The following is a 19,123-nucleotide window of genomic DNA, read 5'->3' as shown; positions in this document are numbered from 1 at the left end:
GGAGAGGGAGATTGGGGACTATGGGGGTGACAATAATCAGAATGCACTTTATACCCATATGAACTGTTAAAGAACAAACTCAGTCAAAGTTTTAAAAGTCCCCCTTTTAGTCCTGACTTAAACGGCTTCTGGAACAGAACCTGAGGAAGTGTGGGTGGCTATTTCTAACATTGCCTGCTGTGTCAAGGTAAGTCTTGCTAACACGGCAATCTTAACAACATAGAAATGTTTTACAGTCAAGTCTTGAAAATAAAAATTTTCTTTCTACTTGCTTTAGAAAATTCAAAATATGCACACATAAAGGAAACGAAGTAAGGGAAAACTTTCAGATAATGATAAAGGAGTTTAGTGTTTGGTTAAAATATTTAAATCAAGAGTGGACAGTTTGTTCTTTGGTTTGTTTTTGAGACAGGGTCTTTCTCCTTATCTCAGCCTGGCCCTGAATTCACTGAAATGCTCCTGCCCCAGAGTCCCAAATGCTCAGGTTATGGGTTTAAGCCAGCACTGTGAAGACTATCAGAAGTTGTATGATCTTAATCCATTGCCTTATGGAATCCCACTGCACCTAGATTATGTTTCCGTCTGCATTGTTTTCATTTTGTTTTATTTTACTTTCCAACTCTCTTCTGTTTTATTTGTTTAATGAAAAGTTGACATAGTATTCACATTTTTCAAAAAAGGGGGGCAACCTTTAAGATTGTGGATATCACACAAAGATGAAGTGCAATAAAGTGAAACAGGAAACTAATGATTGGTTGCCGCTAAGTAGGGAAAAAGAAGTGGACTAGAAATCAGTTTGAAAAATGGTCCAAGATCTTTTAGGTGTGTTGGAGAAAGAATGTTGTCTTCCAATAATAGAACGATTTATTTTATTTTATTTACCTGCAGTCTGTGACCTCATGCATGGTCACTATGTACTCTATCAGCAAGGTGTACTCATATCTTTTATTTTTAATGTTTTTTTATCATACAGAAAGCATCTAAAGTAGACTAATACCACACTAGGTCTATTGTGGCCACCTATTGGGAAATTGTTGTGAAAAAACGAACATCTTTATTTTTTTTTAAAGCCACGTTATTATACTTCCCAACAAAAATCACTGCTATAGTTCAAAGACAAATAGCCTTGTCCATCACCACCGAGACCTGAAAAAAATTCATGCTGTTGGCTATCTCAGTTTTGAAACAGGCAGAAAGGAATACTAAGGTTAGGAAAGTCCAAAGAGAGGAGAGATTGCAAGGCTGTCTGGCCAGTATCACTGGTATGTGAGTGACCCAAGATTTGACCCAGGCTGATGGCTGGATTCCTAACTGCTTCAGGGGTTCCAAACTCTGTTCCCATTCCCTTGGGCAATGGCTTTATTCTAGGGCCTCAATCCCAGTGTTCTTTCCTCTTCACAAACTGCAGTTCTGCTTGTTTTTTTCTGTTGATACAGAATATCTTTAGGACAACTGAAATTAGTAGCAAGACTGAATTAGAGTGGATTAACTATTTAAGCTAACAGGTTCTGGCTCACTGAGCTCCTAGCCAAGTCCCTTTTGCTAAACACTGTGGGCCTGTTTACTGGTTCTTGAACATGCTGAGCCTGTTCCTAGCTGGAGTTTGAACTTGTAGTTTCTGTACTTGTTGAATGTTCTTCCATCCACACAATGGCCTACCTAGTGTCATCACAGTATAGCCCCTGACTATACACTGTCTTATCAGACTACTGACATATGCTGGAAACCACATATATATAGCATTTTCTTCATAACACTTACCAACAAGTGACAGGACAAAAAATGTTTACCACAGTTCCTGTATCCAAACCAATACCATCAAATAGCAATACATGCCTGCTCAAAGATCTTAACAGAAGAAGCCAGCCATATAACAGATGTTCAATAAATATTTAAAGAGAACTGAACTGATTGAAAGCACATATGCTACATGGTAGCTTAACAGATGTATTAATAATAATTGTGTTATATTTTTAAATTGCTTCTAAATTAATCATAGTGGGCATGCCATGAGTTAAAGAATGCCATTTAAACTGGGATTTAAAGTACTAGTAAGTAGTTGAAAGATAAACTGTATGGGGGGGGCGAAGAAACTGGTCAAAGCTAAAAAGACCAGCATGTCATGAAGTCAGCAGTGGCTCAGAGTGGGTTGGAAAGAGGAGAGAGATGACATTCTAAGAATCAAGGGCTTTTGTATACCTTGTAAATTAGTTTTGACACTTTTGATTTTAATCTCAGAGCCACAGGAATACAATTAGGATTTTAAGCAAAAGATTAACAGAATCCGATTTGACCTTTAGACATCAGCCACGAGTCATGCACATGACTACGGAAGACCACCTCCGAGTTATGACAGTAAGCATGTGCTATGTGAAGCAGAATAATGGCAGCAGGGATTAAAGGGGGTGGATTAATTCAAGAAGTTTCAGAGTGTGGTTTGAAGTTTGGGACTAATTGTGGCAATGGTTTGGGGGACTTGAAAGGGAAAGGAAATAACTGGTTGGGTAGCAGAGGATGGTGAAGGAAAGATTATACAAAATCCACTTTGGAAAGGTTGGTACTGGAATACGTCTGGTGTATCCCAACGGACATGTCTAAGAAGAAGTGGGAACGATTGGTCTGGGGTGTGGTGATAATCTTCCTGGGTGTGAAATTTAGATTTCGGCATCACAGATATGAACTGATATAAACTAGGAACAAAGTAGTCTCACACTTTGTACTCAGATTAAGCCGTTATCACTGCTCTATCCCATTTTGCTCTGTGTTTGGATTTTTCTCTCCTTCACAGACACATCATACATATATGCACGCACATGAATATATGCACACACATGTAAATATTTGCTGACTCTTTTGGCAATAAATTAATATACACCAAAGTCCTCTACCTCCATACTTAAATGTATGTTTTTTGTGAATATAGATTTTTATGGAACATGGTAACTTTAAGGCTTGAGTAAATTTTACATTGATTAAACATATTTTTTTATATAATCTCTTGCTTCTGTCCTATTTTAGACTTGTGGTCTAATAATGATTCTAGGTTGCATTTATTTCAGGAAAGAGTGTATTTTTGTTCAGCTTCCCTAATTACATACACACACAAAATACTGAATTATACTGATTACTTAAATGATTCTGCATTTTCCTTCCTGTGAAAGAAATAATAATGTTTTGGGGATGATTTCCTATTTATTTATATTTAAAAGGTCCATTCTTGTAATTTTTCATTTACATAGAACATACAAAGGCAAGGCTACTATATGAAGAATTCCCCAAACTGACCTCCTTTGTATGTGGCAAAACTTACGACCTAGAAAGTAGCTTTCCTATTGAGACCATGCTATTCTAGTGGCATTGTTTTTCTTTTTCATTTCTTTTCCTATCTTCCTTCCTTCTTTCCTTCCTTCCTTTTTTCTAGACAGGGTTTCTCTGTGTAGTCCTGGCTATCCTGGAGCACACTCTGTGGACCACACTAGCCTGGAACTCAGCTATCCACCTGTCTTTACCTCCCAACTGCTGGAATTAGAGGTCCATGCTTCCACTGCCCCCTTCCTTCCTTCCTTCCTTCCTTCCTTCCTTCCTTCCTTCCTTCCTTCCTTCCTTCGCTCCTTCCCTCCCTCTCTCTCCTATTTTTTTATAAGTAGGAAAGATTGAGGAAGAGTGGTCAAGGAGGTAAAAGTTCACTCTACGTATAGACTTTGAGAATCCGATTACTACTACAGGAATGCATAGCACAAAGCATTGTCACAATAAACTCATGGTCTTACAGCAGGGAGTATAGAGGACAATATCAGCCTTGCAGCATTCCAAATTCACCAGGACCACAGAGGCACCATTAAGCTTTAGTTACATGAAACCTTGGCACTCACTAGGGAAGTTGCTAAACTGGTTTCTGTTTCTGTTGTGGGTATTCTGTTCAAAGAACAAAAGCATGTTTTGACCTGCCACAGGGTGTATGAAGGGTTGATCTTTAATGAAAAAAAAAAAAAAAGCCTGGATTCATCAGGATTGCTGTCCTTCACTAGGACCCTAATTGATTGTGGCTCAAAAGCCAGGCATCTGAAAAAGCACTTGTTTCTTTAACTGCAGTTGCCCTTGGAAGCTATGAGAAATGCACCTGGGTGAATCCGAATGGTCACCTACAAGGGAGATGTTTGACCAGTGATCAAAACAGGACACTCTGAAGTCTTTAGCTGCCCACAACAACCTGAGCGAGAATGATACACCTGTTATTAAGTCATCATAGGATCTGCCACAGAGTACATGAACTCACAGAAGCCATGAAACCTTAAACCCAGCACTGAATGACGGGTTCCTGAAGGATAGGTAAAAAACAGGGGTTTTGTCAAATCTGAGTTTGACTTCTCCCTGCTACACTTACCCTGCTGCCTTTGCTGGACAAAATAAAAGTTCCCTGTGGCCCAGTTGCATCTATAGTAAAAAAGGAGAAATAATATCTACCCACTAAGGTATTAAATTAGGATTAAATGAGACAATTGCATGCAGGAACATCTAAACACAGGGTCTGGCATATGGTGGGTGCTTAAAAATAGTTCCTGGTGCCCTTTAGCATACTGACAGGGCTGATTCAATACAAGGCAAAGACAGATTTTAGGTAGAATAAATGGAAAGGAGACAAGTGAGCCTTCTTGGGGTGCTGGCACAAGTCAGTGAAGGAAGGAAAGGAGACAGAAAGCTACATCTGCAAACCGAGGTGCCCTACATGCTTCCATGCGTAATCAACCAGCTTAGATACTTCCTGAAAGGCTTCCATCTAGGTAGACACTTCATTCATAAGACACAGACATTTTTACAAACTCTATGAGAACAAACAAAAGGAAGCATATGTCACAGCTATGGAAAGTGAGGCATGTCTCCCTTGCCGTTTCACAGGGACAGCATCATTGAAGAAGACCACTACAAGGATTTCCAGACAGTATTAGAGGGGGCTTTTGACTCCAGATGTTTGCATACACATGAGAGAAAATGGTTGTGTTTCTCTCCCAATAGACAGAGATGGCCTGAATCAAAGAGATGCCTGTCGTTGAGTTCTGGAGACACACATGGAATGCTGGGGGGATGGGGGTAGGCAGTTGCCAACCTGGGGCCTGGACTCACAAAGCTTTAACCTTGACAGAAAGGGGAGCACTCATCTTCCTTTTGTGACCAGTCGGCTGTGTATAAGTATGCTGTTACTGTAGCAGTAAAATACCCTTAAGAAAGACAAGGCAAGTAAAGAGGAGAAAACAGGACAACTTCAAGCTACAGGGCTCTAGGTCACACATGGTAGCTCTGTGTTATTCTTCAGATTTCAAGGCACAGGGCCAGGACCAGTGTTTGTATAAGGTGCTGCGAGTCAGTGAGCTGGAGATGTGTGCTCATTCTGTTTCTGGGACATTGGTCAGTTGGCATCTTCACACCCAAATCTAACAAGGCATACAGGGAAGGGCTCTTCCTCCATGGCAAAGGCCAGAATTCTTTGGGTGTTTCCCGAGGGGCAGGTGTGCTGACATTGTTGGTTCAACGATGACCTTTAAGGTAATATGTGCCTTCATACTGGTTACTGTGTAACCTATGAACGTCACTCTGATGAAAAAGTTGCTAGTTAGCTGACTTTGAGTTGGGAATTATTATTACTGTTGATCACTTTTGTGGTGATGGGAGATGTCATTATGTATATATGTTTCTCATACTGGTTAATGAATAAAGCACTGTTGGCCAATAGGAAAGGAAGATAGGAGGGGCTAGGAGACAAGGAGGAAATAGGAAGTAGAAGGAAGGAGCCAAGATGGAGAGTCTGGAGAAAGCAGTATGCCGGCCGGGTCCCCCGTAAGAGAAATACATAGATCAGAAGAAATGGGTTAATAATTATGACAGAGCTAGCCGACAAGAAACTAGTAATGGGCCAACAGATTATATCAAATACAGAGTCTCAGTGTGCGTTAATTGGGGCTGGCGCTGCGGCGGGACAAGAGTGGCGGTGGGCGGAAAAACCATACTCCTTACATTGTGGCCCTATGAAGATTCCCTCATAGTGGAAAGGGGTAGCAGGAGAGTTAGAACTACAAAGAGGAGATATGAGATGGTAAGCCAAGAAATGCAAGTGGGTTCTAGAAAGTTAAAAAAAACAAGAAAGTGCATTTTCCCCTGGAGCTTCTAGAATCAAAGATAGCCTTCCTGAAACCCCATTTATAGTCTAGAAAATGGATTTTGGACTATGCCCTGTTGGGAATTTATATTGTATTAATCAAGGTAATAACTTCTGGTAATTTACTATAAATACAATAGGAATTAAATATAACTTTTGAAAACTTTACATACCAGACACAATATTGTATTTATTATTATCATTTTATGGAAAATAAAATGAAGGCATAAAGACATCATACCTAAACTGATAAAAGAATATCAATGAACTTAAAATTTTTTAAATTCATATTTTTATCTCTCTATTGTGCAATATTATTTGAAGATACTTGGAATATTCCCTTAATGATGCAATGATGTGTTGCATTCTTTGATGTTGCATTTGTTTAACTCTGTGAAACTGTGTTACTTTGCCTACCTAAAACATCTGATTGATCTAATAAAAAGCTGAACAGTCAACAGCTAGGGAGGAGAAATGGATAAGTAGGGCTGCCAGGCAGAGAAAATAATAGGAGGTCAGAGAAGAGGGAGGAGAAAGACAGAAAATGAAAAGCTGTGGATTCCTTCCAGACTAATGTGGTTTCATCAAGCCAGACCACCCGAAACAGAGTATGAGGAGATCCTACATTCAAAACAGCTGGACAAAGCAGCCTTACAGACTACAGCCAGGATTTCTGCATCTTCTTAGAATCCCCCATGACAGCGCCCCTTACCAGCAGGAAGTAATTTGGAAAGAACGACGCCCAAATTCCCAAATATTGTCTATAAATGTTTGTTTTCATTTAAATGGACTTGGTTATAGAAAATAAATTTTAAAAAAAAGGAAGAAGAGGGAGGAGAAAGCAAAGGAGAAGGAGGGGAGGGTGCCACGGGCCAGCCATCCAGTCACACAACCAGCTACAGAGTAAGAAGGAAAGAAAGGTATACAGAATAGAAATAGAGAAAGGTAAAAGCCCAGAGGCAAAATGTAGATGGAATAGTTCAAGTTAAGAAAAGCTGTCTAGAAAAAAGCCAAGCTGAGGCAAGGCATATGTAAGAATAAGTCTGTGTGTGTTTATTTGGGAGCTGGGTGGCAGCCCCCTAAAGAGTTAAAAAAGAAAATAAAAAAACCAACTACAGCCTCTCTCCTAGCCTCTGTTCCCTTCTCCCTCCCCTTCCCTCCCCTTTCCCTTCCTCCCCTCTCTCACCCTCACCCCCCCCCCATTATAGGTTTCAAACCCAGGGCTCTTCAGATGCTAGGCCATATCACCAGTCTTGAATCATATGGGTTCCCTTCCAAATTCCTCCAAAGTACTTAGAGAAGTATCTAAGTTGTCACCTCTCATAGAAAACTATACAATATAGCTGTTATCCAACGATATGGCATCATGCTACAAGAATAGTATCATGTTACAAGGAATGATTTTGATCAAAAACTAAGAGAAATGGAACGGTCGTGTGCCTGTTAGCGGGACTTGTTTTTATTGTTTTACTCTTTTCTTGTTTTCTTTCAACAATGAGCATGAGAAGTGTCTTTGACAATTAATTGTCATTTTTTGGGACTTCGTGCTTGCAATGCCTCAAACCAAGTAAGCAAGGGGCATCCTATTATTTGAGGTTAATAGCAAGACTATTTTTTTAAAAAAAGTTTAATCATTAAAAGCTATTTCTGGGGCCAGTGAATGGCTTATCAAGTGACGTACTTGTTCTCAAGGCTGAGGATTTGAGTTTCATCCCGAAACCCACACAGTGGAAGGAAAAAACTGACACCTACTGGTTATCCTGACACCTCCACAATGCCCACCCAATACCCAGCTAGGCACACACATATATAACTAAGTAAATAAATAAATGGTAAACACCAAATAAAACAAAAATTTACTTCTGTCTTGACTTCTACACCACAGAAAATAGTTGACTTAAGTAGACAAGTCTAGGCTAAGTCTTGTTGGACAAGAAAAAAATATTATTATCTGACTAATATAAATGAACCCCTCAAACCAAACTAACACAAGATGCTAGCCACATTCTATCTTAAATTTCATTGCTACAATTTGATAAGTAAACTATCAAATTTACTCTCTGGGACAAAGGAATAATTTCACCTCAGGGTAAAATTGAAAGTCCCAGTACCTAGCCTCTTTGAACGTCTATGGTTTCGTGACCCATGCACTAGCCTGTCTAGGACAAATGGCATCCCATGCTAACCTATATCCTTTGTAAAAAGTTATGTCCAAAGCACTGTACCCACATGTACACAGCCCCATGCAAAGAGTTTTATTTCCCATGCTTATAAACCTAAGAAGCCAGCTAACATCATTTCTGAAATGCTTCCTTCCTAGTAGAAGTTTCAACCATATTACATAAGCATATTGCAAGCAACTCTATAGAAGCAAAAAAAAGAAAGACTTATGTAACCATGATCAAAAGTTAGGCATGTCTCTCATGCCATTGCAAGCAGCTGCCCCACCATTTGTTAAGCAGCTGTGAACTAGAAAGGTTTATTCAATAAGCTCTTCTCTCTCCTGTAGGTCCCACATGTAAAGCTATGCAAGCTAACACATTTATGAAGCAATCGAGTCTCATAATTACATAAATTCTCTGAATTTATCCACATAAAATGAAAGTAGTAGTTTTTAACTTTTTTTAGATTTTTGTTGCTTTTTTTGTTTGCTTGTTATTTTGAGACAGGATCTCATGTAGTCAAATATGGTTTCAAACTCATTACCCCAGGTTAGCCTCTGACTCCCGATCCACTTGTCTCTGCCTCCCAAGTTCTGTTATTACAGACCTGTGCCATGACCCTGAGCTTTGATTGTGCAAATCTTTGTAATTTCTTTTACAGCTGTGTATCGTGTGTGTGTGTGTGTGGGAGGGTATGCCCGCCATAACATGTGTGTGGAGGTCAGCAGACAAGCTACAGCAGTCAGTTCTCTCCTTCCACAGAGTGGGTTCTGAGGGTCTAATTCAGGTCGCCAGGTTTGGTGGCAAGCACCTTCACCTGCAGAGTGATGCCGCTAGTCAGGCAAGCAACTTTTCTTCTTTGACAGTCTCAGAAATGTGTATAAGGAACATTAGCTCTTTTCACCCTCCAATGCCCTCTCTCATCTCTCTCTCTCTCCCACCCAAACCATTCTTCCTTACAATTCTTCTTACCTTGATGAACTTTTCTCTGACTATCAAGTTTACTTACTTTTTTTTTTTTTTTTTTTTGCATGAGCATGAGAATAGGATTATTCATTGAAACATGGGCAATTCATCAGTGGCTACCTAACTGAAAAGGATGACACTGCTCCCACAGCACGGTCTTAGTGATAAACAGAGCTATATATAATCCAATACCTTATCTAATTAGATATCAACTACTCTTAAGCACATGAGAGGTGGAACCACAGCTATATTTAATCCATTTATGATATGGATTGATTTTATGATATTATTTTATTACATGCAACTATTTAAATGTTATTAAATATTTAAACCCAATTTAATATAAAATGTTAATGTATTTTATATTATTTTAATTTAATCATTTATGATATGGATTAATTTTATACTATTAAAATTTATATTAATTTTAACTGGTCAAGTTGGCTTCTTGAAGAAGCCCAGTTATTTACTGTAACACCAGTCTAGATGCTATGGAGGCATCGATTAACAGAGACATCAGTAGAGTTTGAATAAAACTGAGAAGTCCACCTAGGATGAGTAGGCCTTATCCAATCATTGGAGGCCTTAAGAGAAGACAAACCTCCCAAATAAAAAATTATTTGTTTTCAAGGTTACAGTGTTTACAAAAACAAAATAAAACAAACAAACAAACAAAAAAAACTTTGAATTCCCAGTTTGCCTTGTCTTGTAGAAGTTGGACTGATTTTTAGTAACTTACCATATGAATTTCAGACTTGCTGCCCAATAATATCATAAAGCTTAATAATCTCTCTTCTTCCTCCCTTTCCTTTTTATTCAGTCTTTCTATGTACATCTGTATATATTCATCCACCCATGATCTATGGACAGACACATACACACAGATACATACATGCACACACTCACACATACAAGACAAACACAGTCACACACACAGGCAAACAGAAACACATACACAGACACAAAGACATACATAGAGGGAGAGAGACACAGGGACAGACAGAAAAGCACACACAAATACAGACATACACATACACAGACAGACAGGCAGACATACACAGACAGACAGATACACAGACACAGACAGAAACACACAGACACACAGACACAAACACACATATGCATACACATAGAGGTAGACAGACAGACACACACACACACAGACATAGAAAGTTACACAGACACAGACAGAAACACAGACACACAGACACAAACACACATATGCATACACAAACAGACACACAGACAAACAGAAATACACAGACACACAGACACAAACACACATATGCATACACAGACAGATAGACAGACAGACACACAGACACACACACAGACACACACACACACACACGCACGTGCGTGTGCACACACACACACACATACCTCATACATCTCTTTCTACCTTTTCCTATGTTAAATCTATATACACTCTGCTTCTGCTTCTCTGATGACCTCCAAGTGCAGTCTGGACCAAGGTTTACAAAGGCTGTTACAGCTTGACTTTGGATTTGACCCAGGAGGTGCTTTAAAAATGTCAAATAGAGGGATACTTCCTCAGCCTAGACACCCTGGGGAGGGCCTAGGCCCTTCCTCAAATGATATGACAGACTTTGGAGACTCCCCACGGAAGGCCTCACCCTCCCTGGGGAGCAGAAAGGGGATGGGTTGCGGTTTGGTGGGGGTAGTAGGGGAGGATGGGAGGGAAGGGGAACTGGGATTAACATGTAAAACAACCTTGTTTTAAATTTAAATTAAAAAAAAAAAAAAAGTCAAATCCCCAGTCGGTCCTTTGAAAAGGTAGAGATGGAGATCCAGAGAAAGCGATGCTCAGCCAGCAAATTCCTTAATGAGTTACTAAATTACAAACGAGATCAAGCCCAACTAATGTGGATAAAGAGGTGTAAACAGCTCACCGACCTTCTGGGTTTGAGGGAGTTTTGGAGAACTGAAATGAAGAGGGGGCCATAAAAACAAAGGCAGAGAGTCAACCAAGCTGCCAAGAGACCTAGTGTGAGGGGGGTTACTATGGAGAAGTAGCCCTAAGTTCAGAGGAGAGCGATGTCCTACATTCAGTTGTAGGTGTTCCTCTTCTTTGTAAGTAATCACCTTTAACCACCTCCTCCCACCCTCCAGCCTCCAAAAAGAGGATGTTCCATCTATGACATTACTTTGTGTTTAGGGGTTAAAGAGAAGAAAAGGTTTCTAAGTCAAAGCAAAGTCAGAGGGTGAGAGAGATTCTGTTCCCTGTATCTGGGAAGAGCAGTGTTTACACCTAAAGACAAATCCAACTCCTCCTCCTAGTCTTTTCATTTCATTTCTTTTCTTTTCTTCTTCTTCTTCCTCTTTTTTTAAAAACCCTTTTCACTTTAATTATTTGGATAGGAATGTGCTATACATTTTTCCCCACTCCCCATCCCTCCTCCCCTCTTCCCTTCCATCCTTCCCCCTATGCCCCAAGCTCCAAATTTACTCAGGAGATCTTGTCTTTCCCCTCTTCCTAGGCGGACCCATCTATGTCTCTCTTAGGGTCATCTTTGTTTCCTAGGTTCTCTGGGGTTGTGGCCTGTAGGCTGGTGGTCCTTTGTATGCCTAATATCCACTTATAACTGAGTATATATTCTACTTGTCTTTCTGGATCTGGGTAACCTCACTCAAGATGGCTTTTTTTTCTCTTTTCACAATAAATGGTGCTGAATGCAGTGTGGCATGGCCATTCAAGGTACCTATTTAGCTGCTACCACTAGCCCTAAATAGGACATTTGTAACACCCACTCTAAGGCTCAAAGATCAAGGAAGAAGAGGAGGAGGAAAGAAAGATAGGAAGGAAGACTGTAAAATTCCAACTTCTGGCTAAGATGCAGTCATTGTGACCAAGATTTCACTGCAGAGGCTGCTGCCGCTGTCTATAATGAGCTTGTTCAAGACTGGACCTGTCACCAGTCAATCATAGCTCAGAGAGGGGTTCAGTTGGTCCTATCCCCATTCCTCTCTGCTGAACTGTGGGCTACTGGTGGATTTGGGGGTTGCAAGACATTCCCTTCAGTTTTATACCCATTGACGGACTCAGCAGGCTCCATTGGATAAAACTAAACCCATGGACACAGAGACAGTCCTAGTTAAAGGCAATGGGCCAAAAGACACAACAATAGATGTTAGCTCGGGAAAGGATCTTTTGGGGGTGGGTAATGGAGGCGGGAGGAAGGAAAGAGGGGGACAGTGACACCAGTCATACTGAGCAGTGTTTATATGTGAAGTTTAAAGAGTTCAAAACAGAACAATTTAGTAAATGATTTAAAATACAAACTAAAATTGGGGGGAAAAAACGGACCACAACAGATAAGCCAGTGGCAGTATAACTGTGAGTCACTAATGGGTGATTAAGAGTGGTGGCAGTTTAAAGGATTATGGGTCACTGAGGACAAGAATACCAGTGGCTCAATCCTGGGTCAAATCCTACCTTTCCTGTTTGTCAAGGACTGCTATTGGCAAGCTATGTATGTGAGTATTGGTTTGTGAAACTAGGTAACTTTAAAATTTTCCTAAGTCCTGGGGGTTCCCTGAGCTACAAAGGGAGGAACCCAGTGGAGATTTCCAAGTTGGGCTCCATCTCTCTCAACCCTGCATAAGCGGAGGAGGAGGTATTGTAGGAGCCAGAGGATTCAAGGGACACGAGGCGAACATGCTCCTACAGAATCAACTAAGCAGAGCTCCTGGGTGCTCACAGAGACTGAAGGGACAATCATGGAGTCTATATGGGTCTACACTAGGTTCTCTGCATAAGAAATAAACTAAGGTACATACAATAGAGAAAGATTAAAAACGCAGAGGCAAAAGATAGATGGGATACTTTAAGAAAAGCTGGCTAGAAATAAGCCAAGATAGGGCCAGCCATTCATAATAAAGAGTAAAAAGCATAAAAACAACCAATAACATGTTATTTCAGAATTAACCTACCCATCTTTTCCCATGGGTCACAATGTCGCTTTGATGGATTCTCTCTTCAGAGACTCTCTGATGAGTGGATCCTTCTGAGATCAGCCTGTATGACATATGTCTGTCATACAAGTTCAACTGGACAAGTACATTAAATATGAACACTGCATGTCAGGAGTTGATTTTTCCCACATGAAACCTTCAACGGTGCCAAATATGAAAGTAATAGTCGCAAAACAGAAAAGAAACCCTTTGGCTCTATTTGGTAAGGATAGTCACGGTTAGCATTTCCTAAGCTGATGCTACTTGAGGGATTATTGTCACTGCCATCAGTAATGTGAAACACAAAAGACTTTGCAGCTTTAAAAGTTGATTAGTTCCTGCCATCAGAACTGTTCAAAGAGATGTCAAACAACTATTGGTAGGAATATAACAGAAAAAGAAAGAGAAAAAGGACATAAACCTAGATGAGAAGGGAAGAATCTGGTCCCCACTGGGAAACAAACTGGGGTGCTACATTTGGTGTGTTGTGTTTTGTTTGGGAGGCATACAGTAGGATGACTATCTTCAGACAGAAAACATGTTCGCAAAGTCCCATGGTTTCCGCCCCTCCTCCTGTTTGGAACGATGAACTCACTCATTTATATTAGCTGCTGTCTCCAAGTAAACACATAGATTTCTACTCTTGGACTCTCTACTGTTTATTCTGAAACACGGACACAAAGGACAAGGTCATACATTAAAAGAGCTGTTCTAATGAAGAGATACAACTTTATACCAAGAACAATCCTCATTGTATATCAATCAAACCTTTTCTCTAGCCCTTGAGCCTTGACATTCTAGCTCTGGGAATATAATTCTTAACATTTAAGTTTATGGCTTGCTTTGAAGATTTTTCTCTCTCATCAAAATACTAACTTGACCTTTTCCAGTAAGTACTTTCCAGCAACCAAATACACACATTCTGCAAAGGATAAAAAATAAGGTATCTCATTTTGTTCCTCCTTGAAAAATAAATACAGGTCAATTCAGACACAAAAGGAAGATACATACAGGAAGAAGTTGCTCTGTTATAAACACCAAGACAGAACCAGCCTCCCTCATTATTTCATCCACCGAGTGACACCTGTATTTACTTTTATCCATATGCATTTTGAAGCCAATGTGATTGAGTGACTTTGTGTTCTACAACCAAATTTTACCATATGAGATGCAGAATTTGTGTCTGATAGAGCCTGTCACTAATGTTTTCTCCTTAAGCTTGTACACAGAGTGCCTCTTTCTCATTTATTTGTAATTTTCTATAAAACTAAAACTTAATATTTCTCATAAGAACTTAGATAATAATAAGGTTGTTTTCTCTAAATGACAATTTTTAGCAATTCCTTGTTTATTTTAATTAAATTTATAAAATATTTAAGCTATATATGTATATATACCATACATATGTGTGTATGTATGTATGTATAATTTGAGTTTGAGATAGGCTCCCACTATGCAATTCAGGATGGCCTTGAACTTATAACCTTCCTGCTCAACCCAAGTACTGCAACAAGAGGTTTAATGTATGAGGCACCAACACCCAGCTGCAATACTTGTTTAAAAATGAAGACAAGAGAAAAGAATTCCTTCTCAGTTTAAGTAAGTAATATGTACTTAAAACACTAGGCACCTTGTAAATTTTCTGTAAGCAAGATATTCCACAGTTGTGAGATTATGCTTTTGAAGGCTGTATTCAAGGGTGAAAATTACCCCAAATCATCATTCTGAAGTTATTCCATCTGGACTATGCAAATGTACATACCAAGCTCTTCAAATCAGCAATAATTCTGTTCATCAGTTTTATTTTTAAAGATATTTTTATTCCTCCTAAAATATTCAAGATACTAGTTAAAATTATTAGGCATTTATGTTATATGAAAAACAGTTGTCCTGTGCACATATGCACTCACAGAGACAGAGGCAGCATGCAGAGGGCCTCTATGGGTCTGCACCAGATGAAGTCCTAGAGCTGAAAGGACAAAACACAGACCCCATCACTAACCCAGAAGCAATCTCCAATTGATAACTACTTGCAAATGAAAATTTATTTTTTCTCCAAGGGAGTCTCACTGGGAAAACAAACTACTCTTAAGGGTAGGTTGCCCAGAAAATGAAATCACACACACACACACACACACACACACACACACACACACACACACACACACACACGCATATCTATAAATATTTATGTATTCCTCCTTTTACCCTATATGTCCTTTGTGTATGGATTATATCTTCCATTTTCGTGTTTTTGTGGGATTCCTGGGTGTGTGGATGAGTAGGTCATTGTGTCTCTGAGACATGTGCTTTAGCAAGAGAAGATGAAAGGACAAGACTTGTGAAGGAAGGGGTCAAAGCCTACCAAACAGCTCAGGTTTGTTTCCATTGAGTGAAGGCAGGGCAGCCTGGCAGGATAGAAAGTGTCAGACACCAATAATGACCCAAACTAGCACAATCCTACCGAAGCAGAGAAGGAGAAGGAGGAGGAGGAGAAGAGAGGAAGTCATTATCTATTCTGTAGTGATAGAACAGTGACAAACCCAAGAAGCCTCTGGCAGGAGGAAACTGAGGTGATCAAAAATTTGTCTCTAGGAGATGCCTCAGGAATACTGACACGTGCGGAAGAGGCATGGCTAAAGAAGTCACTAAGCTGTCATCTTGAAAAGTAAGAAAAAATTCAAAAGCAGACCTGGATGACATTTCACCCATGGGAGGTCCATTTCAGCAAAGCAGCTCAAAAGTTCAGAACAGCTAGGGCTGTGACCCAGAGAAACCCTGCCTCAAAAACAAAACAAAACAAAAAAACAGTTCAGTTAAAGGCTAAGGATCACATGGACCCCAGTCATAAAGCTGGGGAACCAGTATTCAATTGAATCAAACCCTCTGAATGTGGGTGCCAGTTAGGAGGCCCGGGCACTCTATGGGACCTCTGACAGTGGAACCAGTATTTATCCCCAGTGCACAAATGGACTTTGGGAGCTCATTCCCTATGGAGGGATGGATACTCTCTCAGCCCAGATACATTGAGGAGGGCCTAAGTCCTCCTCCAAATGACGTGACTTTGATGATCCTCCATGGAAGGCCTCACTCTCCATGGGGAGCAGAAAGGGGATAGGGGGTTGGGAGGGGCATGGGAGGGAGGGAGAGGGAACTGGCATTGCTATGTAAAAGAAGATGGATTCTAAGTTAAATAAATAATAAATTGTACTATTATAAAACAAAATATTAAAGCTATACAAGGTAAAAAATAAAAAAATAAATAAAGGCTAAGGATCATACTGGAACACAATGAAAGGAGACTGTCAGGACAAATTGTACCAACCAGAGCAGCTATATGATGGAAGAAAACAGGACTCTATCATATGGGTAAGTTTAGCATTGTAGCTTTCTAGGCAGTCTGGACAAAGAATCAATTAGTTGATTGTTGGAACATCACAGGGGTCATAAAACAAGGACTAAATCATTGGAGATGAAGTGATGAACAACAGACTGGTCCCTGGGCAAACTCACAGATAAGGAAACGAACAAGCGCCAGAAATGAATTATGGAAATGTAAATTTCCTTCTATTATTTCACAAGACCAAGGGAGCAGGCTTAGTCTCTGTGGACGTCAAGGATCTGTTTCTTCATAGACAGCCATGTGCCATTCAGACATCACCTGGTGGGAGGGATGAGGACATCCCAGGGGACCTCTAATGAGCCCAAGCATGAGCGCTTTGTCCTCTTGACCTAATTAAGTCCAATCATCTAGGAGGCTAGAATTATACAAGTTTCAGGGGGATAAATACAATTAGGTCACAGCACTCCATTTCTTTACTTTAAACATGCAGTCTGAAGTCAGGTGTGTTTGGCTCAAGGCCATCATCAGTTCCCAAAAGGCAAAGGTAAGAGGCTACTTAGGAGTTTGAGGCCAGCCCAGGTTACACAGTGAGTCACAAGCCACTCTGAGCTGCAGAGTGAGAGACGCTGTGTCAATAAAGCCAAAGAGAACGAGACAAGGAGAGGAACGATATTCTGTGAATGTATGTAATGTGTACTAGCATAAAATTTATTTTATACTGATTTGGTAAAGGGAAATAATCACGTATTCTACTAAATAGAAAACTGGAGGGGAAACAAACATAAACATAACACCTGCCATCCCTCTGTAGTTTATTACTTAAAACTTCCAGAAGCCCATACAATGTGCACACCCTCTCCTTTTAGCTCAGTTAGCCAGCTTTACTTCAATCTTTCCTAGTGTCCTTTTGACATACCAGGAAAACTGTCACTTATGGAATTTAAGTCTCGCGAGGGCTGGAAGCTGCATTAATGGAGGCATACGTGGGATAAGAGGGTATTAAATAAGCAACTGAATGAATTAAATGAAAAATGCAAAGGCCTGTAATGAGCTATGAAGACACAATTTTTTTTACATGACTTATGATAAGTTGAAATTACAAGGTACAGGTCAGGAGTATAGCTCATTGGTAAAGTATTTGTTTAGAATGTCTAAATGTCTGAGGCCCTGTTTTAACTGCAAAAAAAAAAAAAAAAAAAAAAAAAAAAAATAGCAGAATCAAAAGAAAAGTTACAAACCAGGAAACAGAGGCATTTAGAGTGCAGTTTTTCCAAGCATAAAGGTTTCCTCCCCACTCTCTTTACAGGGCGTCCTACTCACTGGTCTCCTTGGACTGGTGTCGTTAACAAGCTGTAGCTGGAATGGCCCACATTTTTACAGAAACTCCCAAGTGTGTGCTGAATTCTAATCTCATCAGGTCACCAAGATCATGAATCCTGCTCTAGGAGTTTTATTTGCCACCTTTATTGGTGATGCTACCCTCCTATCATGCCTGTGGGCTCATTTACAAGCAAGGAGGATATGTCCTCTTCTACCCTTAAAAGCGATCACAAAGACAGACAAACGCTGCCTTTCTTGCTTTTAGCTCCCCCCCCCGCCAGAATTACAGCTCTGACATTCCTAAGAAGAGATGAGGCCCCTGTTTGCACAGCAAATGCAGCAGCTCCTGAGTGGTTAATGAAGTGGAAAAGCTTGTCTGTGCACATTCCTTTCCAAGAGTCCAGACTAACTTTATTTCTCTTTAGGATACATCTTGGATACGTGTGTTTGTGTGTGTGTGTGTGTGTGTGTGTGTGTGTATACATACATATCTAAGTGTGTATCATGTGTGTTTGCAGCTGCCTGAAGACAAGGAGAGCATGCCTGATTTCCTGGAACTGGAGTTGTCTGATGTGGGTGTTGTGAACAATGGTTCTTCTACAAGGGCAGCAAGTGCATTAGCAGCTGAGCCATCTCTCCAGCCCCTAGACTAATTTAAAGCAAGAATTGCAACCCGTTGTCCACAGGCCACATCTGGCCAGCACAACAGAGAATATATTTTGTCTATGGGCTTCAAAATGTGCTTGGACTAACTTGTTGCCAATATATGAAGGAACAAGAGGCTTTTCATCCCACTGTAATATCAACTTGCATTGAAATAGTTGGCAACAGTAGGCAGGCATTTCTACCGGGTATTCCCTCATACGATCTAATATAAGCTTCCTGTTTGATTATTGAAGAGGCCCCCAGTGCCAGCATCTCCATTTATCCATTGTCCATCAAACATGCGCTTGGAGGGGGAATGGGAAAAGACCGAGGACCTTTGAATGGCAGAAAGACCAGCTCTCTTTATTTGTGAAATCTGCTATCAGCGTCCACAGGTCAACTCCGAGTCTAAGCAATAATATCACCAGTCAGTGTCCAACAGTCCCCTGGGGCTCCAAATTCCATGCTTCATACAGCCAATGGTGGTCAGCCTTCATCAGTTAGGTGCCAAACATTTTTGTTGTTTTTCAACTAAACTTGTTCTTACAAGAGAGGACTTGA

The 19,123-nt window shown here is 40.2% G+C and overlaps 1 protein-coding gene across 1 annotated transcript in view; it reads right to left on the bottom strand.

Moving 5' to 3' along the window:
• Positions 1 to 1,023: 1,023 nt before the first annotated feature.
• The window catches only part of LOC127235371 (oxidation resistance protein 1-like), a 248,519-nt gene continuing 230,419 nt past the window's right edge, over positions 1,024 to 19,123 (bottom strand). The window contains exon 4 of the mRNA XM_051202623.1: positions 1,024 to 1,146. Coding sequence (XP_051058580.1) covers positions 1,079 to 1,146 — 68 coding nt within the window. The 3' untranslated portion in view covers positions 1,024 to 1,078. The remainder of the gene's footprint in view (positions 1,147 to 19,123) is intronic.

Source organism: Phodopus roborovskii, unplaced genomic scaffold (genome assembly GCF_943737965.1).
Source record: "Phodopus roborovskii unplaced genomic scaffold, PHOROB, whole genome shotgun sequence".
Lineage (NCBI taxonomy): Eukaryota > Metazoa > Chordata > Mammalia > Rodentia > Cricetidae > Phodopus > Phodopus roborovskii.
Note: the sequence above shows the minus strand (reverse complement) of the source record. Positions and strands in the feature narration are given on the sequence as shown.